The sequence below is a fragment of the Carassius carassius genome, chromosome 18, assembly GCF_963082965.1.
Source record: "Carassius carassius chromosome 18, fCarCar2.1, whole genome shotgun sequence".
In the NCBI taxonomy this organism is placed as follows: Eukaryota; Metazoa; Chordata; class Actinopteri; order Cypriniformes; family Cyprinidae; genus Carassius; species Carassius carassius.
Window position 1 is genome coordinate 15762196 of NC_081772.1, and position 24604 is coordinate 15786799.

At 40.3% G+C, this 24604-nt stretch overlaps 1 protein-coding gene and 1 long non-coding RNA gene across 2 annotated transcripts in view; one reads left to right on the top strand and one right to left on the bottom strand.

The window, feature by feature from the left end:
• Nucleotides 1-503: 503 nt before the first annotated feature.
• Nucleotides 504-3702, top strand: LOC132092533 (ras-like protein family member 11B). The gene is made up of 4 exons (XM_059498810.1): nt 504-808; nt 949-1005; nt 1108-1184; nt 2395-3702. Exons 1-4 carry the CDS (start codon nt 697-699, stop codon nt 2878-2880), a joined length of 732 nt encoding a protein of 243 aa, XP_059354793.1. The 5' UTR covers nt 504-696; the 3' UTR covers nt 2881-3702.
• Nucleotides 3703-4060: 358 nt separating this feature from the next.
• The window catches only part of LOC132092537 (uncharacterized), a 112452-nt gene continuing 91908 nt past the window's right edge, over nt 4061-24604 (bottom strand). The window contains exons 3-4 of the long non-coding RNA XR_009422233.1: nt 6762-6882; nt 4061-4933 (exon numbers count right to left, since the gene is read on the bottom strand). This is a non-coding gene — a long non-coding RNA (uncharacterized LOC132092537). The remainder of the gene's footprint in view (nt 4934-6761; nt 6883-24604) is intronic.

A 24604-nucleotide genomic window follows, 5' to 3' on the forward strand; every position in this document is an offset into this window, starting at 1 on the left:
TTATTTATTTACGGATCCTGAGGCGACTCTATGGGGATTCGGATCAATGTTTTTTTCTCATTGCCCAGGCTAAAGAAAGAGAGAAAAAAAGAAACAAAAGGAAAAGACTCGCTTCGCAAGTGACACAGCGCTTAGAGATGAGCCTAGATAACATTCTCACTAGACGTTTGAAGTCACTCATTTACAACTGACCGATATCAGCAATTACAGCACTTAAGCTCCACTCAAAATCTCCACTTTAAAACATTTCTACAGGCTAGTCGACTGGTTTAGAAAAACCACCTTAAGGACAGGTTTTTTGCCGTCCACCTTAAGGGACGGTCAGTTTACTCGGGAGAACCAACCTTTCTTTCTCTCTCTTTTTTTTCGGTTATAAACAGCTCGCGCATACTATAGACACGTGAAGCGATTGGCGGAGCGAGACGATGTGACCGCTGTTTGCAGCAGCCAATCACAGGCCGAGCGCTTCTGTGGCTGTATAAATAAACCCAAGCTCCCATCTCTTCTCAGTAAACCAGGTTTGTGTTCAACTAGAAGAAGGGCTTGAAAATATCCTCCGACTGTTTCTTTGAAAGACAACAATCTGCATATATGCCATTGGTTATCTTCCATTCTGACATTACTTTTACAGCGTCTGTGGATATTTTGTCCTAGTCTCCAATCGTAGGCTTTGGATAGTACCTTTCTTTGGTCAAAATGCGTCTGATCCAGAACATGTCTACCATTGCGGAGTACCCGAGTGCAGAGTGCCACTCCAACCGGCTCATCAAGATCGCAGTCATCGGCGGCAGTGGAGTGGGCAAAACCGGTACGTTTGTGGATTTGACAGCGTTTCAAAGCTCATGATATTGCACCTAAAAATATATTATTATAAAAACTATATACTTTTGTAGATTAGTGTTTTAAGACATATGTATTCAAACCAATTTCTTGTTTATTCCTGTGCAGCGTTGGTGGTTCGTTTCCTCACTAAGCGGTTTATTGGTGACTACGAGCGAAACGTTGGTAAGTTTTTCCCCCCTTTTTTCCAAGACTACTGATTTTAGTAAGCATCGTTTAAAATCATTAGTGATGTTGTCAAATACATTATTCATTGTCGCATTACAGGCAACCTGTACAACAGAGAAGTGCAGATAGACGGAGAACAAGTGGCCATTCAAGTTCAGGACACACCTGGAGTTGAGGTAAGTTTACAGGAACACAGTCGTTCCTCATGCGACTTTTTGTCAAATTTGGAGTCGGGGTTCAAAGGCAGACTGGCAGACAACTAGCCAGCCACTGACAGGTCACGTGACATGCCAGCATCAGACTGGCAGCTGCCAGCCACCCACTGACAGGTCACGTGACATGCCAGTGGCGGCTCCTGCCAGCCAGTTGAAGATTGAACCCCTACTGCAAATTTGTTACTGTTATAGGCTATGTGCTCTTGTCTCGGAGCATCTTTCTCACGCTGCTTCTTCACGGGTGAGAAGAGTAGAAAGAGCGCATACCTTCGCCTTTGTGTTTTAGAGCTTCTGTTGTCTTTTTCCGGCTTTGTGTTTAACACGTGGGGTTAACTGGTCAGCGGGACGCCTGCTTTTGAACTCATATTTGGGGCAGCGTTTTCATGTAGGCTACTGCAACTTGGGGAAAGTTTGACTTATTTCCGCGAATCGGTTCTTTTCAACAGTTCATTTCAAAGAACAAGATTTAGTGATTATTTACGCTTTCGCGTGGCATACAAGCTCCAAAGTGCAAAAAAATTCTATTTAGTGTTATGTTTCCCTCTCTAAAAGTGCTATTGATAAGGGCGTTTATTTAAATTTCACGGGTCTTCATTTAATTCGAATCGTTAAGATAGTTTTGTGAGGCGGTTCAATAAAAAGATCCGACTCCAAAGAATGATTCGCTGCAGCTTCGTGGGATATTTGTAGCAGCGGTTGGGAGGTTTTGCTTCTTCAGCAGGGCTCAGCAAGTTTAGGGAGACGAATAAGCAGTTCCGAACAGTTACAGTAGACCAGCCCATCTAAATTATCCCTCTGCTTTCAAAATTAGAGAATGGTTTTTAATTCAATTACAGGCCGCTTCTTTCAAGATGTCTTTAGTCAGATATTTTAGTGGTCAAGTTTGGCATGCAAGGCTCATTTCCTAAAGCAGGCAGTTGTCCAAAACCACATAATGCCTTTTCTATTCGGACTAGGGTGAAAAACTCTGTAAATCTAGCCTTTTATATCTCCTGGTTTTGTGTAACGACAGTCCCAGCTGATAGCAAATGATACTTTTCCAGCTTCTCTGTAAGCATTGCTGTACACTTCGTCACCCACAGAGCTCACACTATACAGTGATGTGCAAGAAAATGTTCAGACTAACCAAACATGTTGCATAACTGACAAATGTCTGTATTTGTTTCTTTAGGTGAACACTAATGGATTGAGCTGCACTGACCAGGCATCTCGTTTCATTCAGTGGGCGGATGCTGTAGTTATGGTGTATTCTGTTACCGACTGCCGAAGCTTTGATCTCATTGGTCAGCTCCACCAGCTTGTTACCCGCACACATACGGATAGGTCCATGCCAGTCATCCTGGTGGCCAATAAAGCTGATCTAGCATGTAGGCATGTAGATGCTCAAGAAGGTCCTCTTTTGGCTTCAGCACTGGGTTGCTCCTTCTATGAGGTATCTGCCAGTGAGGACTACAGCCAGGTCCACGGTGCCTTCCACAGACTGTGCGTAGACCTGGCCAAGCAGCAGCCTCAAACCCCTGTCAATGCAGCTACATCTGGAACAGAGAAGAAAAGATCTCCTCTCATCCCTCGGCCCAAATCCCCCAACATGCAGGACCTGAAGAGGCGCCTCAAACAGGCACTGTCTGCCAAGGTCCGGACTGTTACTTCAGTGTGAAGAGGGTTCGAATACCAGCAGAAGTGGAAAAAAGTATAGGATTAAGAGAGAGGAAGTTCTAAGCAGAGGAGAAGATTTCTCTGAATTTATAAGTCTCGCTCTTTGAAAACTCCTGAGATCCGTTGATGATCAGCAGACCTGTTCCAAACAGAGGACCCCGAAACTAGACCTCTGATTGCGTCTTGGTTGCTAAAAAACAAACAGGCAGAGTTTGTTGAAGTCTTACATTTTCACTTGACCGTCCTAGTGCTGGTGGACACTTGTGCTGCTGTCACTTATATCCATGTGTGGACACATAGCAGGATTCTGGGAGACCTGGTCATAGCGCCTTAAAGAGGGACAGTGCAAAGACAGAATGACTGAGTGGAACTGATGGAAACACATTAGAAACTATTATTAGCAGTCTGCCTTACCTGTGAACTTTTAAAGACATGTTCTCTTGGCAACAGAAACGGTGGAGGCCACAAAACACTATTTTAAGAATTGCTTTTCTGAAAAGCATGGGAGAGATTGAGTTTTTTATTCCTTCTTGTGGTTGAGGCTTTTACGGTCTGAATGCAGGCATTGTTAAAGGACAAGGCACTCAAGCTAAGCGTATGAAAAGAGTGTTTGTCTGTGTATCTTTTACAGTCCCACTCTTGTGTGCAAGGCCAGAATATTTCTCCTGGTTTTGTGTAACTGTGCATTGTGCCACTTTTCTATAGTGGAGTAGAAGAGGTTTTTCTTGTGTAATGCACTTTAAAAAAGCTAAAGGGCTAAAGCTCAGAGTTATTTATTTGTTATTTGATTGTAATTGGAAATAAAGAGTTGTTTTTACAAAAATATATTTTGTCTGAATGTTTAAGCACACTGTCAAACCGATAATTTCTTACAACTGTACACTCATTCATCCTGTTTAAACTGACCTTCAAATGTAAAGCTTCATTTAGTTGAATTCATTTTAATGGAGTTTTGAGAGATCAGTCTCACTTACAAGTGTATATTACTGCTTAAAATGTAACCACCATTTTCATAATAAATTAAATTAGTTTTATTTAGCAAGAAAGCATTAAAATGATCAAAGGTTACAGTAAAGACACACACACACACACACACACACACACACACACACACACACACACACACACATATATATATAAAATGCCAAAAAGCATTCGTAGTTTATGCTTTACTATAAATTTCTAATGCTGATGTTTTCCACATGGTAAAATCAATAAATTACCAACACCCTAAATAAACATTCAAGAAGTCAAATGTATGTACAGTATGTAAGGATAAAGGTGTTTAGAGGAATATAACTGATTTCAGGTGCTGGGGTAATACTAGACAAGTTCGAAGCACAAACTAAAATCTCATAAGAGTATAAGAGATATGCATATCATGCTTTCACAGCATGTGCTTACTTAGCTATACTTTGAGGAATAGGAATGCTTTACTGAAAAAATTTATCTTTATAATCATTCCAAACTTTAAAATATTATTATATTATAAGATTTATCTTTGGTGAATAGTTTTTATACTTAGCTTTGTTATATAAAAACATCAGAGGTCTATAGTATGCCCCTTTATAGATGGCTTAAAAACATGTGTGTAAGAGAAAGTGAAGGCAGAACAGAAAGCACTGCACTAAAGGACGTCGCCCCCCTTTTTGACCTCTGCCCTCTTCCCATCTGTCACTTCTCCGACAGCACTGAAGTGAGTGAAGGATGAAGAGGGAAGCTCCTGTGGGAATCAACACATGGCTGATTGTAAGAACTGAACTGGAGACCATGCTGTATCTGCCAACGGCATGAAAAAAACAAGTGAATGTTTAGTATTTTAATGGGATATTGTGGTATTTATAACAGAAGCATGCTCTGTATATTGCTTAAACCTTTTTAAATGCATGATACCACTGAAAAAGGCAAACAATGTTGGAAAGACTCAATTCAACAGTTAGAAGTGTGTGTGTCCAGTCACTTCACACTCCAATGTTAGGTTTGAGTCTGTCAGTGCTGAAGAGTAAGTAAGGGACATCGAAAGGTCTCAGCAGTCTAGTGGACATTAGGAGTACCTGAGAAATTACAAAAAGAGACAGATTAGATAGTTCTCGTTCTCTCTCTCTCTCTCTCTCTCTCTCTCTCTCTCTCTCTCACTCACACACACACCCTGCAATCTCATCAGACATACAATTGCATTCGTACTCAAATGGACAAATGATTTATGTGGATTTACACAAAACAAATCTTCTATATCAAACTGAAAGAAAACAAAATTTAAACTAAGTCCTTATGTCCACCAAAGCATTATTTGCCAGGTGAAAATAGCAGGCGCTTTGCTGAAAATATTTCTGCGGTGCAGCTTTTTTTTCAGTAAAAATGCTTTGGATGCTATGATACGGAATATCCGCAGAAGTAACTTGGCTGACATATCGTAAATTAAATGTTGCATACATTATTTATTATATCTATGTTTGTAGAAGTCAGGGAATCCTATTTGGTACAGACATGAATACTCAGAGATGAGCAATATTCTCCTAGTGTAGTATTTGACCCACCCTTCCTCCTCTGTGATTGGACAGCTGACTAAAAAGTGTCAGTGATGAGCACTGTATTTTATCCAAAATTCAACAATCTTCAACTCTTGGTGCTGAGAAAAAAATTCCCAGCGCTGAAATAAACTCTCAGCACCTCGTCACATGATGCGTTATGGCGCTGCCATTGAAAACAACTAAAAAACCTGCTAGCCTCGAAAAAAAAAAATGCTTTGGTGGACACACGGCCTAAACCTCTAAACAAAAACTGTACAGGGCAACTTGAATAAAAGGCTTAAAGCAAACCGACCAAACCAAACCAAAAAACTAAACAAAACGAACAAAAACAAAACAAAAAACAAAGCCTCTACAGCAAAAACTGTATAGGGCAGCTCTTAGAAATGCTTAAGAGCAAATCATTGTTGGTTGTTTTACATAATACACAATCTCTTCTTTTCTGTGTGGTCGATGTTTTGGTCATAATAATCCATAAAGTGGAGCAGACTAGATGCAACAGTCAAAAGTCTGTCTCGGCAAGATTATTAGCTTGTGTTTTATTAGCCAGGTCTTGAAGATGAATAGGGCAACATATTTCTGCACCTGCTGACGCATGTGCTGAGGTAAATACATGCTTTGTAGAAAGATGAAAATCATTTGGCTCGTCTGAGTAGGGGCGTTGCACACGATCCCGGGCCATATGCATAGGCAGTCCTGATGGACCCCAATAAAAAATAAAATATATTCCAGACTTTTCAAGGGCCCTCTCTTCCTCTGGGGCCCTGGTAATTTGTACTGGTTTTACCCCCAGTCCGACGCCCCTGCGTCTGAGAACATTTAAGAAATCACTTCAAAAGGGCTTTACAGAACCCTCACTACATGTCCCTACCCTGGCCTTCTTGTTAGTCAAGTTTGGCGCACCTTCATTTTATACATGACACCCTAGATTCCCATCTGTGTGTCTCTGTCACACAGTTGCGCAGCTGTGGCTTTGGGTCAGGCTATGTGTGGGCTTTCTATTCGAAGGGTCCATTCTGTGCTTTCATTATGTTTGATTTATTCATGACATGAAACTTTGATCAGCAAAACCCCTTTTAGTCTTACTCGACCTAGATACATCTCTATTCATTTATGCACACACACTCCAATCATATCTGAATGAATGATACAGAAAAAAGCAGAGAGCCACAGAGAAGAACAGAGGGATAAAAAGAGAGGTGGGGTACTTTAATGTATTTAAAACAGAAATATTCTGTAACATTAGAAGTGTATTCACTGTCAATTTTGATGCATTTAATGCATCCTTGCTGTAGCCTATATATTTTTAACGGTAGTATGAAGAATTAGTCAAGAAAGGGGTGTGATGTCCCACCTGAATGCCTTACTTACGGGTGGAGACAACTTCATGAATGAGGCGGAGCTCTGACGGTGTGACTCCACCCACCAGGAAGAGAAACAAGAGTGGATGGATCACTTGGGTGGGGTCGGGTGACCTGCAGGGGGAAAAAAACACCCATCAAAAAGAGATAATCAGGGAACAGAAAATAACCCAATAACCCCAGTTTCACTTTGTTTGTTTTTAGCTGCAGATTTAATTAAGCTGTGGATTTGCAAATCAGTAAATTTGCAAATCTCCAACTAATACAAACACTGACTGCTTGGTATACACCTTCAGAGTTCAATTTGCATAAAGAGGTTAAAGATCTTTGGAATTAGCATACAAAGGAAAATGTATCATACCCTCTATATTTAAATTATATTTGAGGTTGACTGTATGCTTTATGTTTTAAATGGGATGAATTTAGAGACACATTTGTCTCAGAAAGGATTTTGGCATACCGACAGTGTGCTGTGCTTTAGAGTGTGAGACTGTCATCTGTGAAACTGCATCTCAATGCTCAATGCCATTTAATTGCTAATTTTGAAGCACATTCACTGGCTTTAAAAATACAAATTAAAACAATTACTGCCAGGAAACTATACATAATTATACATGTCTTATACATAATTATACATGTCTTAGTTACTATACGTAAACAAAATAAATAAACACAATAAAATAGAAATTACCTTATCATTTTTTTTATTTCTCCATACATGTGCAGATGGAGGTTTGTGGCTGTTACCTTGTCTCTCAAAGCTATTTTTCAGCATCTAACACTATAATTGCTGCATTTTAAGATGGCATGTCAAGTGAAAAATAGATCAGACATTTTGTTCTAGCCCATTCTTTTGCCTGCTGTTTTTTTTTCTTTTTTCTTTTTTAATGTGTCTTATGTCAATGTCCCCTAAGAAACATGTGATGACAGTAATCCATTGTATTACACGGGGCTTTCCTTGGTCACACAAGTAAATTATACAGTTCTGCACATCCCTGGTAAAATTATGTATGTATGTGTAACTTCAGATGGAGTGCTAGGTCAAGACTTAACGCTTCCACAATCACAGCAGGAGCACAACATTCAGAAAACACTTTCATATGGACACAAGCACGCTGTTGCATGCACGGGGATGCTCTGTTTGAGTCACTCAGGCACATGGGCTGCTACATGGGGTGCTGTTGTATGTGAGTGGTCAGGTGGACAGAGTGATGGCCTTCGATTGGCTGAAAGAAAAAGCCAGCCATGAATAAGAATCAGGAAATTAGGGAAGGACATCCAGGAGGGAGGATTTCAGGAGTGGGGCTGTGCTGCCACGTGCAACTCTGGACCCTAAACCAGCATGGGCAAACATGTGTGATATAGACAGAGACAGAAGGATGAATAGATTTAAAATAAAGGCATTTGTTAGGATGTTCTTTGGTAAAGTAAACAAGCATTACTGGCACACATGTGAATGAAAGAGAGGTTTCTTGATAAATGTTTGCACAGAAAAGATAAAAAGAGAGACCTTTTTAATTCTTGGAAGATTCTTCAACCTTTCATTTCATTTAACTCTTTTGTCATCAATGCACACACTCCAGATGCATGCTTGTAAGAGAGGTCATGCACAGCTTTTATTACTTTGTACTATTATCTGAGGTCCACTTATAAAGTTATCAAGATTTCCACATGAAAACTTTAAATCACTGCAATCAGCTAACAGTTGTGTATGTTTGACACCCTACATAGATGGTTGCTGTGATTTACATTTATTCATTTAACTGATGCTTTTATCCAAAGCGACTTACAATTGCTATATGTGTCAGAAGTCACACACCTCTGGAGCAACTAGGGGTTAAGTGTCTTGGTCAAGGACAGATTGGTGTCTCACAGTGGAATTCGAACCCGGGTCTCTCACACCAAAGTCATGTGTCTTATCCACTGTGCCAACACCACACCACTACGAAACTTAGGAACTTATTTAGGTTAAAAATGAATAAGTCAGTACATATCAAATGATCTGTAAAAGCAGACAAAGCAATAGGTGACCACTTAATAAAAACAATTACTCACACTTGTGTGGCATGACGAACAGCATCGTCTTTTAGTTTCAAAATTCTTTGGCAAATTGTGCTTTGTTTGCAAACAAATCCACGGTAAAATGAACAAAGGATCAAGTTTTTACTGACAGGGTGTGGATCTTCATTAAAAATAAAGTTAATCCACTCTTTCCTAATGTTGGGCTCAGAAGGAAGCAATGCAAAGACTTTTCCACAACTTAGCACTGCACAGCATCTTGTTGTCTTCAGAGCCATTTTTATCATCTCTCGTTATTTACACTACATGCATGTGGGTGGGGATAAACAGGTAGTGATGTAGAAGCAGGTGCTGATCTTCTTCTATTTTAGGGTGCTTTCACACTTGGTTCGCTTGCCTGGTCCTGACCTGAATTTGATTGCTCCCCCCTCCCCCCGCCCCTGCTGGACTGTGTTAATATTATTTTATTTGGGTCCGAACCGCGGTTTGCTTGCATCATCAAGCCAGCCGCTGTTTCCCACATTGCTTAGTAATGGCGGTGCAAATGCATAACATTGCTCTCTACACTTTCATATATTTAAATTTTTTGAACCGTTCCTTTTGTTTACAAAGCTTCGGGTACATAACGGCACTTACATGTGTCTTGCAAATGTACTGCAAATGCTCTAAAAAACGCTGAAGGTAAAAAGAAATGATATATGTAGCTTTCTACTTCAGTCACGCTCATGAGGAAACTGAGTGAAACACACACACACAAACACATTTTTATCAAATAATACGTCATTAATTGCGGTTCACTTCTGCGATTTGGTACTATTGCATTCACATCAGCAGTGAACCGTACCGGAGTTCACATGAACCTGTACCCCAGACCACCCTTTTTAAGCGGACTTTTTAAGTACGGTTGGTGGGTGCGCACCGGAGTTCGGAAGACAGCGTTCACATCATCCAAACAAACCAAATTCTGACGTCAATCGAACCTGGTTGTGCACCAAAAGTGCTTAAGCCCCTTTCACACTGCACGTTGGACCCGGAAAATTGCAGAACATTGCCGGGTCACCTTCTGTGTGAATGCAAACGTCCCAGAAATGATTCCGGGATTGATCCCGAGTCGAGGAGCTAGTAACATTGCTGGGGTCTGTCCCGGAACGAGTGCTGTGTGAACAAAAGCCAGAACTAATGCCATAAAGGGTGTGTCGTAGTGATGACGCACGTTATCGCGCCACTCTTTTACTGGGTGTTTTAAAGGCAGATCAACGTTCACGCCGAAAAAAATATTTGCAAACTGTAACTAGAGATAATTTAGTTCCTCACTTTTCACGCTGAAGCTGAGATCGTTCGCCAGCGTCAGTGAAAGTTAACATGCCTAGCGTTTTCACCTCGTACATTACACATCAAATCCTGATGTCATGTTTCTTTACGGGACCTTTACGGGTTGTGTGTGAATGCATGCACATATTCCGGGTAATCACTGGCAGTGTAAAAGTGCAAAATCTAGCGACCCAAGAACAATTGCTGGGACACATTACCCGTGTATTTTCCGGAATCGCAGTGTGAAAGGGGCTTTAGACACACTATTACGTCATAAAGTGGCACATTCCACAGGTTGGCTTCAGTATAGGCTGTTTTTAGACTAACAAGAAATTTACAAGATGTTTTTATAGTACAATAATCTTTTATATGTCAAAAGATCAAGGGAATTTAGATTTCTTGGCGAACCCTTTAAATGGATGACACCCTCTTGCAAATCAATTGAAGAGTATGTTCAGCCATGTGTGCCGCACACAATTGCGTTATTTGGCGATATCATACATGTGTTATCAGGTAATACATACAACACACTTGCAAAGTGAAGGACAACAGCATGAAAATACAAGGATGGCCTCACACATGTATCCCAGAGGGGGCAAGCACACAGCAGGCCATGTGTATCAGTATAAACGTGTCTGCACACATTTCAGAGAGAACAAAGAGAGCAAGAGGATGATTTTCAGGGAGAAACATCTTCTGATTATCATACCTCCTTTAGTACATACATTTACAAAAAATAAATAATGCAAACAGTGACACAGAATCTTCACAGACTTCCAAAGGGATGAATGGATAGGAAAGAACATGCTTGAAAAATCAAGTTGTATTTAGAGGAGACTCCAAAATGCTATCTAATGTTTACACACTTTCTAAAATTTCCTAAGCATCCATTCAGTCTACCTGCTCATTCATTTTCTGTCTCTTCCTGCACACATTCAAACCTCATCAACTGGGTCGACTTATGATGATTATGATTCTTTTGTCTTATTGTACTATATATAACAACTTTCTATTCACCCTGTTTTAATCCCAAATTTCTTTTATCAAACTTATCACTTCACAATCTTTGCCTTTATGTCAAATTCCCTTCTTTAAAAAAATCATTCCAATCATCTTTTCATTTCAAAATCAGACAGAAAATATGATCACTCCTGGCAACAAGTGAATAAGAGCTAGATAGCATAGCATGAAAACACAACAATTTATAAGATGAATAAGTTTTTATTCCAAACTCAATACATAATGTCAATTTGGTGTTTAAAATAACTTTTGTGATCTGACTGTCACAACTGTGTGTTTATTGTCTTTGTGTGGCATCAGTCAAAATGTATATAGTTGGATGCTTTTGCCCATATAAGGGATTTCTGGGAACTCATACTAACCCATCCTTTAGCAAAACATACACCCAGCAACACTGAACTGTCAATAAAACTTACTAGATGAGATGAGATGAACTGTGTGTATTGTGACACGTGTCCCGAGCTCTCATCAGCGTCGCCCTGTAAACCGAGCAGTCACACCTGCTACTGCTCGTCACAGGCTGAGCGGCCACACCTGCGGATCATCAAGAGCTGCCTATTTAAGCACAGCAAATGAACACAGAGGTGAGAGATGTCTCCACGAGAGTCGGCTAATCCTAACGATCTGTCTTGCTTTCAGAGAGCAGTGTGTGACCACCAGCCCCACCGCACACGGGAGAGCACCACGGACCCACACCGCACAGCCCCACAGCACACAGACTAAAGAGGAAGCTGAGCACCCCGCACCGGACCACCTCACCTCACCGCCTTCTGCCACCTTATTTATTAATAAAAATCCACCCTTTGGGGAACTCACCTGAACTTACTCGTCGTGTCCTTCTTCACCCCGCCACAGTGGTGGAGAATGCAGGCAGGACAGTGAAGAAGACACCGACGACCCCTTCTCACGCGGTGTCTCCCCAGCTGGACTGGTTTGATTGTTTTTTTTTTTGGTTTTTCTTTTGCCACACGCCCTGTTGGCTCATGTGTCTTCTCTGGTTTCCCCAGGTGGCGCTCCTCCCCCGGCGATGGAAGAACTCTTGAAGCACCTCACAGAGGTGAGCATCCGCCTGCAACAAACTATGGAGCACATGGCCTCCCGGCAAGGGGAAACCAAACGGGAGCTCGCCGCGCTCCGTATGGCTGTCGGCGCACGTACTCCGCTGCCTGACCCCGCTGATGACATCCCACGATAACGTTACCACGTACCTCCAGATGTTTGAGACCATGGCCACCCGGGAGGCGTGGCCCAAGGCGGAGTGGGCCCGGATCATCGCCCCGCTGCTGACGGGAGAGGCCCAATGGGCTTATTTCACGCTTCCCCCAGAGCTCAACGAGTCTTACGAGAGATGGTGAGTCGCCCCCTCCCACTAATAACCTTTATTATGATCTGTACCAGCAGGTTGCGGGGGTTCTCCAAAGAGCAGCACGCAGACGACCGATTGAAACACTGCTGGGGCCAAGTAAGAGTGGTGGACGGAAGAGAAGTCCAACCGGCGCCCCACCCCACTCCTCACTTTATAGTGCAAAATGGCCTGCTGTACTGTGTCGCACAGCGGAGGGGGGAGGAAAAGACGCTGCTGGTTGTCCCACACAACAAGACTGGAACGGTGATGGAGATAGCCCACGCACACCCCATGGCAGGACACCTAGGAGTACAGAACATCGTCCAGCGCCTCCGTGACTGGTTCCACTGGCCGGGCCTAGAGGCCGAAGTCCGGCGGTTCTGTCAAGTCTGCCCAACCTGCCAGCGGACTTCACCACAGACCCCTCCCCCCAGCCCGCTGATACCGCTGCCCATCATTGAGGTGCCCTTCGAGCGGATCGGGATGGACTTAGTGGGGCCGCTGCCGAAGTCCGCCCGGGGGCATGAGCACATCCTGGTCATCGTGGATTATGCCACCCGCTACCCTGAGGCCATCACCCTCCGAAAGGCCACTACCAAAGCCATCGCCCAGGAACTCTTCCTGCTGTTTAGTCGGGTCGGCATCCCAGCCCAGATACTGACTGACCAGGGCACTCCGTTCATGTCCCGGATGATGGGGGACCTCTGCAAGCTCCTGAAGGTCCAGCAGCTCCGTACCATGGTGTACCACCCCCAGACCGACGGGCTCGTCGAGCGGTTCAACCAGACCCTGAAACAGATGCTGCGCCAAGTGACGGCTGAAGATTAAAGGGACTGGGACAAGATGCTGCCATACGTCCTCTTCGTTGTTCAGGAGGTCCCTCAGGCCTCCACCGGCTTCACACCTTTTGAGTTGCTCTTCGGCCACCAGCCCCGTGGTCTGCTCGACGTTGCCCGAGAGGCCTGGGAACAACAACCGGCCGTACACCGTACCACCATGGAGCATGTGCGTGAGATGCGGGAGCGGATCGACCGAGTGATGCCCATCGTCCGGGAGCAACTCGTCAAGGCGCAACAGGCCCAGCAGCGACACTATAATTGGGCGGCCCAACCACTGGAGTTCCAGCGAGGAGACCATGTCCTGGTTCTGGTCCCTACGGCCACCTGTAAGTTCTTGGCCACCTGGTAGGGGCCGTATACCGTCACCGAAAAGGTCGGCCCCGTTACATACAGAGTGCGGCAGCCCGGGAGACGGAGGAGGGACCAGCTTTATCACATTAACCTCCTGAAGCGCTGGGTCGGAACTGGGCCTCAGCTCTCGGCCTACACCAAAGCGGCTCCCGTGGTTGTGGATATGGACGCTCAACTCTCCGCCGCCCAGAAGACCGAGCTGGAGCACCTGGTCAGTCAGTTTCCGGATGTGTTCTCCCCCCAGCCTGGGGGGACCCACGTCTTGGAGCACGACGTCCGCACGCCACCAGGAACCATCGTCCGGCAGCGGCCCTACCGTGTCCCGGAGGCTCAGAGACACGCCATCGAGGAGGAAGTACAGGAGATGTTGAGGTTAGGGGTAATTTATTATTTATTAATAAAAATCCACCCTTTGGGGAACTCACCTGAACTTACTTGTCGTGTCCTTCTTCACCCCGCCACAGTATTCAGATTGTATTTGCTTGGGAATATGTGGATAATTGCTTAAAGGGAGGTGAGTGTGAGTTACCTTCATGAAAATGCTGAAGCCAGTCTTAAAGGTCCCGTTTTTCGTGCTTTTTTGAAGCTTTGATTGTGTTTACAGTGTGCAATATAACATGTGTTCATGTTTCGCGTGTAAAAAAACAGTATTTTTCACACAATTCACCTATCTGTATACCGCTATTTTCACTGTCATAAAAAATGGCTGATGACTTCCTTGTTCTATAAAGTCCCTCCTTCAGAAATACGTAAGGAGTTCTGATTGTGCCAGCGGTTCCTGTGTTGTGATTCGACAGCAGCTTAGCGCACGCTATCCTCCTGGAAATGTGATTGGGCTAGTTTTGGAGTAGTTTTGAGAAGCAAGTGGGCAGGATTTGTTTTGAAAACCTGGCAATCCTGATCTGAAAGCATGTGCTGGAGATGTACTTATAATCACAGGAGCGTTTTTACTGACGAGATGCGCATGAAAATCACATTCGATTTTTTTTGCAAAGCCCTACCATCTAGTTAACAAAGCTAAACAGCATTGCCCTTTGTGTGATAAGTTACAGAAACTGTTAAACGCACCAACTTAAATAATAAAATGCACCTACCGGTTGTAGCTCATAAAAAACGCCTTCTCCAGACAAAGAGGGAACTGATCCAGCTTTCAAGAATAATCTTTGTGCGAATCTGGCATTAAACTGATTGAGATTGAGGAAGCTGTCCTCAGCAAAATGTGCTGCACATAGTTTTACATGTGGATTATAATTTTCAGGAACCGAGTTAAACATAAATTGTAACCATTGATCTCTAAGTACAGCGTCCCTGGGAAGGCCAAACAAAGCTGATTGGACTCCGAGATGAAAATAACAGCATTTCGACGACATGGCGACAAACAAAAACGCAGCTCTTCCTCTTCTCCGTCGGAGCACAACAAGACCACACCCTCTTTTTGTGTATTGATGTGGGCGGAGGTTAGTCAAAAAACTGTTTTAGTGACGTCATTACTGCAGGAACTAGAGGGATGTAGTCCAAACTGGTCGTTCGTTGTAGGCGAATTCTGTTAAATAAAATTGGCATTGAACTTTGAGCTTTAGAATTTTACAGATATTATTTATACTCTAACAACAACATTACACACTAACTAAAGTTTGAAACATGGGATCATGAAGAACGGGACATTTAACAAGTTCAGTGAGTCCCACCTTCATGTGCTCTACATTAGGGCATTCACGTCTGTCTGGGTGGAAGATCTCCTCTAGCACCTGATTAAGCAATGGCCGGTATGTTGCCTATACACAACAACAAAAAACAGCTTATTGTATGTGTGTCAGATAAAATTCCTGGATAAGCATACAATTTGAGGAATTATATAAATGAAAATATGAAAAGAAAAGCTTGTTCTCCCACTCAAACACTTTTCAGGTACCCTGCAGCATATGTTGATTTCAAATTTGTCTTTTTGTATGCAAAAAGCACAATATTTCTTTTACAAGAAAAAGCCTGATTCAAGAGAACCGCATGTGATAAAAAAATATGAGAAAAGAATAACAAGACCAAAGTGCAACTGAGCATATAAGCATCATTCAAAGTGACAAACAAGAAAACACATTTAAAATAGACTTGCTAAACACTATTCTCTTTGTGGAGCAATGTGTCCAAGGAAACAAATAAACAAGCAATCACCCAGTAATGAACCTTGAGTTACACCAAAGTGGTAAAAATGCTGAATCAGTTGATCTGACTTTGACAGAAGGGATCGGGGGTAATAATAAAAACAATGGCTTGCAGTAAACTGAGCTCTCAACTCAGCATGTGTGTGCTGAATGATTATAATTAACTTATTTTGGACAAAAAAGCAACAGCATTCAAAAACAAAATCCATGCTGTCTTGTTTTTTTCTGTTTGTTGAAATTCACCTGCAATTTACTTTGCTAGAAAAAGAACATAACAAAATGATACAAAGAAACAGGTACAATTATGTGGGCAGCCATTCTAGAAAAAAAAATATATATTTCATTTTCAATTATGTTTTTCCTAACTTGGTGTTCTTGTAATGTTCTGTTTTCTGTGTGGTGATTGAGTGTAGGAGCTGGTTTAGAAGTAAGGGCTGTTTAGGACAGTTATTATCTGTGACAGATACAGAAGTGGTAGCCAGTAAAACTGAAGATTCAGTAACCTGATGATTTATGGTTTCCTTGAATATGAACGTACAGCCCTGGGCCACTTCAATCCAACCCTACTGTTTAACTTACATTGACACTGCACTGAAATAGCGCCATTGTTTGATTCAACACAAACTTAACCTGTTTGGGTGTTGTGAAAATATGTTTCAAAAAGGTGGTGAATACACGTGTTTGTATTTAAATATAAGCGAGTGTATAAGTGAGTTTAAGAGGGAAGCTCTCCTGAGCCTACAATTTGTTTTCCTAGGGCTGTCAACTGATTCAGTGTTTTAATAGAATTCACTACATGATATGCTGATTACCTAACTGAATAATTCACAATATTTTGCATAAATTAATATTTGAAAAGATCAAAATTGAAAATGTGGCAGAGGAGTAAAGCACTGAATAGACATCACAAAAAGTAACTTTAGGTAACTTTTTCATTTATTTAACCTTGTACTAATATAACTAAAACTGAAATAAAAATTAATAAAAACAATGTTCATATGTTAAAATAAAATGAACAAAAATGAATAAAACTGTAACAAAATTGAAAATGAAAAACAAATTCAAACTATTATTAAAATCTATAATATCATCTTGATGATACTTAAATAACACTGGTGTCAAGTGCAACTTGGAGAACACATTATTAAATGTGTTAACTTTTTAATACAATAAAATGAATATATTAAATTGACGGCCCTAAAGCTTTTGAATGCCAGCATAGACATCGGATAGTTTACAAATTCAAATAAAATACTTCAGCATTCCAGAGGGTTGACATGACCTAACCTGCTCAACCTCACACATCCAGATGCAGATTTCCAGTAATCATACACACACACCCCTCTCAGGTGTGTGTTAATTTCATGAATCTTTCCCTGAAATCTGTGCTAGGGGCTAGAGATTTCATACCTGGCCATGATGTCATGATGTCTCCCCCGCACAGAGACACACCTCTATTAATGTGCTGTCTTGAGTCTGTCTTGCAGGTTTAATCATCTTCTGAACTCAGACGTGACTCAGCAACCTACCTCTCCCACATGTGTGGGACCTGTGGAAACCTGTGGAGTTGACTCACAATCTCTATCATAATTCTGCTTTCACCATAGGTGAGTGATGAAGCCATTTTTACCAGCTATGTATGAAAAAAGACACTTTGCATAATAATAGGAGCAGACAGATGATACATTAATTCACATTTGGCCAACACATGAGGAAGAGAAAACAACACAAAATAAGCACAGGTGTACCATCAGTCACAATATGCAATCTGAATGGAAAACACCCACACCAAGTGAATATGCACTTAGTCACTTTTAGTCATCTAATGAGTCATTTCAGAACCCACAACCACCATTATTAAACATGCAAACCAATTTAATGAACTGCATTTATGACAACACAAAACAATCATTTGCTTTTCCAGGTCACAGTGACACGCCTGTAAAATGTTGGTCAACAGATGAACATAAATGAGGTGCTGAGAGGGAGATGAGCTATACAGAGTCAGTCTTTCAAGCTCAATGTTCATAATTACACTGTAAACAAACAAAGGAAATCTCATTAATTAAATGTGCTGTATGTAAGATTTTGACTCTACTTAAGCACAAAATTAAATTAAATTAAATTAATTAAAAATTAAATAAAATTTATGCATTTAGCAGACGCTTTTATCCAAAGCGACTTACAGTGCATTCAGGCTATCAATTTTTACCTATCATGTGTTCCCGGGGAATCAAACCCCCAACTTTGCTCTTGATAACGCAATGCTCTACCAATTGAGCTGCAGGAACACTGTGTAAAAATACCATAATATGTTTGCAGATATGTAAGAATCATGCTAAGTTAACATACTTGTTTATCTGAAAAACAATGCTACAATCAGTTATTGTACGTATTCTTGTGTCAGTAAATGTGCGTTCAGGGCCAGAATGTCTGTCTGCTTTGGTTTGTGAAACCCGCCCACTGCCAGTTTAACCAATTGTATTTCGGCACCCCGGGGTTGCCAGTTGGTGGAAAACAGCGTATTTTTTTTTCATTCATCATCAAGTGCACTTTGTTCCTGTTTGTGTCATCAATCTGACAACCTGCGTGTGTCAAATCTGAGGGGGGGGCCGAGTGAAAAAACCCTCTCCAATATTTTGAATTTGGACTACCTAGTTCAACCAACTCTGTGTCAATCCTACATACAGCACCTTTAAGGGTGTATAGAGAAATCACCAAATTCTGTTTATAAAATGTCAAAATAAATGTTACATTTCAATTTAGTCAAGAGGTTTTATTCACTGGTTTTTGTCACAAAAACTGTGGTCCACTGAGCTTCCAACAACAACCCATTGCTTAGATAAAATAGCCTTAGTATCAGTCACAGTATCAGCAACAGCCACAATTTGATCATACCTCTAAAATAAACCTCTAAACGTGTTAGATGAAAGATTATTCAGTACGCTAAACTAGTATTATTCTTGATTTGAGTGAATTATGTGTTTTCCTGGAGTGTACCGGTATCTAATAGGTGGATTATAGGTAGTTTAGTGCGAAAGGTCAGCTGTGAGTGTTTTTTAAAAGCCGTCCTTGCTGCTCTGACCAAGAGAGAATTCTGGAATGTTTGAGAGAATCTGAGTCTTACAGCAACTTTTTTCTTTGCATTGATTATGAAACAAAATCGGCAGGATTCAATAGAATAGAAATAAAAATGTCAAATATGTTAAACAGAGCTAAAAAAGCCAAAATGTCTGCTAAATAAATATACAAGAGTGAAGAACATGTAGAATCTGTAAATCTCTGTGGATGTGGGTTTTTGATAAGATGCTAGTGTAATGCTTACTGCATACTGTGCAGTATGTACTACACACTAGTAGTATAAATGTAACATGGCCTAACCATGACTGTCACATTGTGTCCAATTATCAGTTATTTTGCTATGCATTGTGGGATACAAATCCAGCCTATTGTGGCAACCCCAGTAAGTAAGTACAATATTCATAAAGAAAATATGAATACTATGCATACTACAGTATATACTGCATAAATAGTAAAGATAATTGATTGTATTCTATTCCAAACATGTATGTGCACAATTCTGTGGAATATGCTTTATTTCGGGTACATTTATATTATATGTATCTCCATGTTGTTGATCTACATTGTACTTTTATTACTGTTTTACTTTATTTTTCATCAAATAAATGCAGCTTTGGTGTATAATGAGACTTTTTTGAACAGTAGTGTATATTAGTGAAGACTACAGGTAAAGGAGCGAGAGGGAGAAAGAGATGGAGAAACAACAAAAATGCCCCTACAATAATTTAATGTATGCACAGATGTAAAGGGAGACCGAATCTTTAACATTTCTCTGACAGCACTTAGAACATATTTTCTGTGTTCCATTTATTTAACATTTTTCCAGTGTTAACAACATTTTTCACTGTCGGCTTTACATCCTTATAATTTACTTCTTCTTCCCAACTGTGATTCCCCCGAGAACTCATCTAGCAGAGCAGCATGATTTGTTGATGTATTTCCAAAGCAAAATCAATATAACAAATCAAAAATTGATTTTGGATGGAAAATACTAGGACAATATGTTCTTGCATTATCAAAAACAAGAGAGATAAAGCAAAGGTCTGATGCAGTCTACTGGTGATAAATGAGGATGTGGTGCTATTCCAACCCCATCTTGAATGCAGCGGTGCAGTGTTTTTGATGTGAGGGTGGATCACTTACAGTTTCATTACACTCTATCGGTGAAAAACATCTCGAGGAACAGAGTGGATTAAACTCTACAGATCAACATGGCCAAATATGATTAAGGCTGTTTTAAAGGTATAGACTAAAACTAACAAACTTGAAAAGAGTATTTTAGCTATTAAAAAATGCAATTAAATGAAAAATCTACTAAAAACAGTCAGTGAAACTGTAGCCTGCGAAGTCAAAGTTTAGTGATAATCTAAAACAACTCAAAATGTGAAGCTACTCTCACGAGAAAGTACCATCTTCTCTACAAACTACTAACTAACATAAGCTAACAAGATGAAAGAGTTTAATACAGTATAAATAAACTAATGTTCAAAATTTTGGTGTCAGCAAGATGTTTTAATGTTTCTTTAAAAACAGTCTATATGCTCCCAGAGGCTGCATTTATTAGATCAAAAATACAGTAAAAATTGCAATTTGTAATTATGTAATTATGAAATACTATTACTATTTTAAATAACTGTTTTTTATTTTGCAATTTATTTTAAAATGTAATTTATTCTTGTGATGGCAAAGCTGAAATTTCAATAGCCATGACTCCAGTCTTTGGTGTCAATTGATCCTTCAGAAATCATTCTAATATGCTGATTTGATGCTCATGAAACATGTTGAAAACAGCTGTTTAATATATTTTTTTTTAGAAAGCGTGACATTTTTTTTTTTCAGGATTCTTTGATGAAAGTTCAAAAGAAGAGAAAAAAGAACTGGGAAGAATTTTAGATTTTTTTTGGTAACAATGTCAAAATCTTTACTTTCATGTTTGATCAGTTTAATGCATCTTCGATGAATAAAAGTATTAATTTGTTTATATATATATATATAACAAATCTAACTGATCCCAAACTCTTGAAAAGTAGTATATATCTGATGATATAAAGTTAAATGAAATATTATTCTGGCACAAAATCAGTGAAGGTTTTTTTAATCAGTTTGAATCTCCCAAGACAGCATTAAACTTGACAAGATAAATAATAGACCAGATAAACTAATGTGAAAACATAATTAGGAAAACCTAAACTAAATAATACTATCAACTATAAAATACTATAAAATAAACTAAAGTGTGACTTCAATATGAAACTAAAACAGTCAGAAATGTCAGTTGATAATCACCTCAGTTTGCCCGGCTGTAAGTCTACTTGTGCTACAATATGAATTATACTAAAAACAGTAATGCACCGATATACACCACAACTTGATAGAACAAGCAACACTTTTTTTTAAGATAGATGAGCTGTTGTCAGGTAGTGTAGTAGACACTGAGGGTTACTTCACAAAAATGCAATGAGTTACAAGCATTACTATTTCTAGCTAATTATTGCCCAAAACTGATGAATAAAAAACTACCGAACCAGCAGAGAACATCTCCGAATGACTGTATTGCAAGTGCTCTCTGGTTAGGAAAAGAATACATTATTGTGTTACATAACTAGCTCTCTTCCCCTCTGTCCCTCAGTCTGGATCTTTCTCTTTCACAGTTTATCACATAAATGCACACAAGAGTGTATGAAACACTCTCAGAGGTACAAGAGTGGATGTTCAGTTCTGTCATACAGTGTGGCTAAAAGGCTGTGACGCACTCCAGCTTCCAGTAGTCAAAGAAAGTCACACACAGTAAGTCCTGCATGGATACAATTATCTAAAAGCATGACAGATGCTATTTATCAAAAAACAGGAAAGAGAATTATTACAATATCTGTATGAATCACAGAGGCATTCTGCTCTGTATTCATTATATGAACAGGGTCCAAAATGAACTGTTTTGACAACAATTATATTCTTAATTATTACCATCTGTGACACTGTACATTCATTACTTATGTTAAAAATTTAATTTTGTGCATGGAATTATTTAGCCATTTTACTATGAATATTTGTGAGTCTCTTGCAGCATCATACATATGTTACGTTCATGGACTTTCTGTTCCCTTATTTGGTCATCTTCCTTTTCTTGTTTTGTTAATTGATTGATCCCCACAAGTCTCCAGTTCCCTCATTACCTCCTGGTGTGCTTAAATACCCTGTCTGTTTACCTCCGTGAAGTTGGCACCCCATAAAACGAAATAATTTCCAAAACTATGCCATTCGTTTGTGCTGCGTTTGTGCTGATTTGTGCCGCAAAAACGAACGTTTGTGCTGGTTTGGTGTTTGAGATATTGAACATTATTTTTTGGGTTGCGTGACGTCACTCTCCACCCCATGTCCTTCAAATCGCTCCAAACCGGTGTCATTCGTTTGTGCTCGGTTTGTGCTGGTTTGTGCCGTTAAAACAAACACTGTATCTGTTTTCCTTTCGCAGATATAATAAATTTAATTCGGGAGCTGTGACGTCACTCTCCACCCCACCTCATCTAAATCGCACCAAACCGGTGTCGTTCGTTTGTGCTCGGTTTGTGCTGGTTTGTGCCGTTAAAACAAACACTGTATCTGTTTTCCTTTCGCAGATATAACAAATTTAATTCGGGGCAGTGACGTCACTCTCCACCCCATGTCCTTCAAATCGCACCAAACCGGTGTCATTCGTTTGTGCTCGATTTGTGCTGGTTTGTGCCGTTGAAAGAAACACTGCAACTACGATCCCCTCTTAAACATAAAAAAAGAAACTTTTTAAGTACAGTTACATAACTGTCCACCCCATATGGTCCAAATCGTTGCAAAACTGTGCTGCTCGTTTGTGCTCGATTTGTGCCGGTTTGTGCCGTTACGAGGAACATTGTATCTTTTCCCCCTCCTTAGAAATAACACATTGGATTCGGGACAGTGACGTCACTCTCCACCCCATGCCGTCCAAATCGCCCCAAACCGGTGCTTTTTGTTTGTGCTCGATTTGTGCTGTTTTGTGCCGTAGAAAGAACCATCATAAATTATTCCATTCTTTAGACATCACAAAATCTTTGGAGGAGGAGTGACGTCACGCAAGCAAGCCGCGCTCTCCATCCATCTCGTCTACAAACCTGTCCGGTTCGTTTGTGCTCGCACAGGGCCGCAGCTGTCAGTGTTCTTTTCTGTATATATGGGAATGTTTTATTGCCAGTGACTTCATCAAGCTCCAGATTTTTTAAAAAAAGGTATGTGATTGATTGACGCATAGCCTTGTTTAAAAATTCACGTTGTGTGTCACAGCTTTTTGAAAACTTTGTAGCATGTTCGTCGCTTGTTTGTGTTCTTGTCGATCTCCTTTGTTATTATTATGTTTTTTATTCAAATTGAGCTTAATTTATCAAATGAAAGTTTAGGCTACTACGTAGTTTGTTTTAAATGTGTAGGCTATTGCATTATCTAGGCCTATATTGCAGATGATAATCTGAGCATTTTATCTTTCTCTGAAGAATAAAGTGAACCAAGGACAGGTGAGCAGTGTTTCTGTTTGTTTAAAACATTTTTAAAGCAACTAATTGAGGACTGTAACTTGTTAGTTTGCTGTTCTTAGCTTGGTCTTCCCACTTTTGACCAGTTTAGGATTCTGTCATTTCGTACTTGTCCAAATAAAGAAAGTTATAGAGATGTTATTAATTGTTGGGTGAAGTATTCCTTTAAGACCAGCAAACCACCTGGTTAAAGTTTTTCTTTCTCTCGGTCTCTCTCAGCTGAACAGACAACATGTCCCAAACTTGTTTCCTTTTAATTGCAAAGATAAATATAACAATAACAAAGCAATTTCTGTGGAGAATTTACTTTTTTTTTTTAAAGAACCATAAAATAAGATAACTACAAAAAAATTTGACTTCATGTAATAGAAGTGTTAAAATGAATATCTGGGTACAAAGACAGAACAATTACAAAAGAAACAGAACCTGCTCAAAAAATCATGGAACTGTTAAAACAGAAATAAAGTGAATAATGTAGATTAACTACAATAGAACAACAATATAGACTGTTCTCTTATTGATTATGAAAATTAACTAATTTCTGCAGAGACCAGTCCAAGAAATTCATTAATCAAAGGTTTTAGTCCTCCTTTGTGAACAACATGACATGGGGTTGTATTTTGTTTTTTGCTGAGACTGTTGTGACATGCTCACACAGGTCATCATATTTTTCCCAGGCAAAAGAGTTTCTTCTGCAGTAAGCCACGTAATGTCCAAGAGATTCCCTTGTTGGTCCTGGAATGAATGCAACAACCCCTCGCAAAGTGAACAGCTGATTGTCCAGCTCCATGTGGACAGGGATTTCAGACAGTGGATGGTTAGTATCCACACTTGTTTCAATACACAGTAGTTGTCCAGGTATGCATCTGTGTGTGACAGAGCCATTGCAGAGGAATTTCATTGATGGATCATCCTTAATTTTCCAGTTATCTGGACAATCTTGGGGTGATTTCAGTGGCTTCAGACACTTGGACCTGTTGAGGTGTAGCCCATCTTCCAGTGCTGCTTGGAGGCTTTTCAGTCCACCAGTTTGTAGAATATCTACGTTGACTGGTAGGAGATAGATGGTCCTTGAAGATTTTGTATTTCGGCTGCAGTATGGAGAAGAGCACTCAGCTGTAAGTGTTGCACTTGGCATTTGTTTCATTGTTGATGTGATAATGTTAGCAA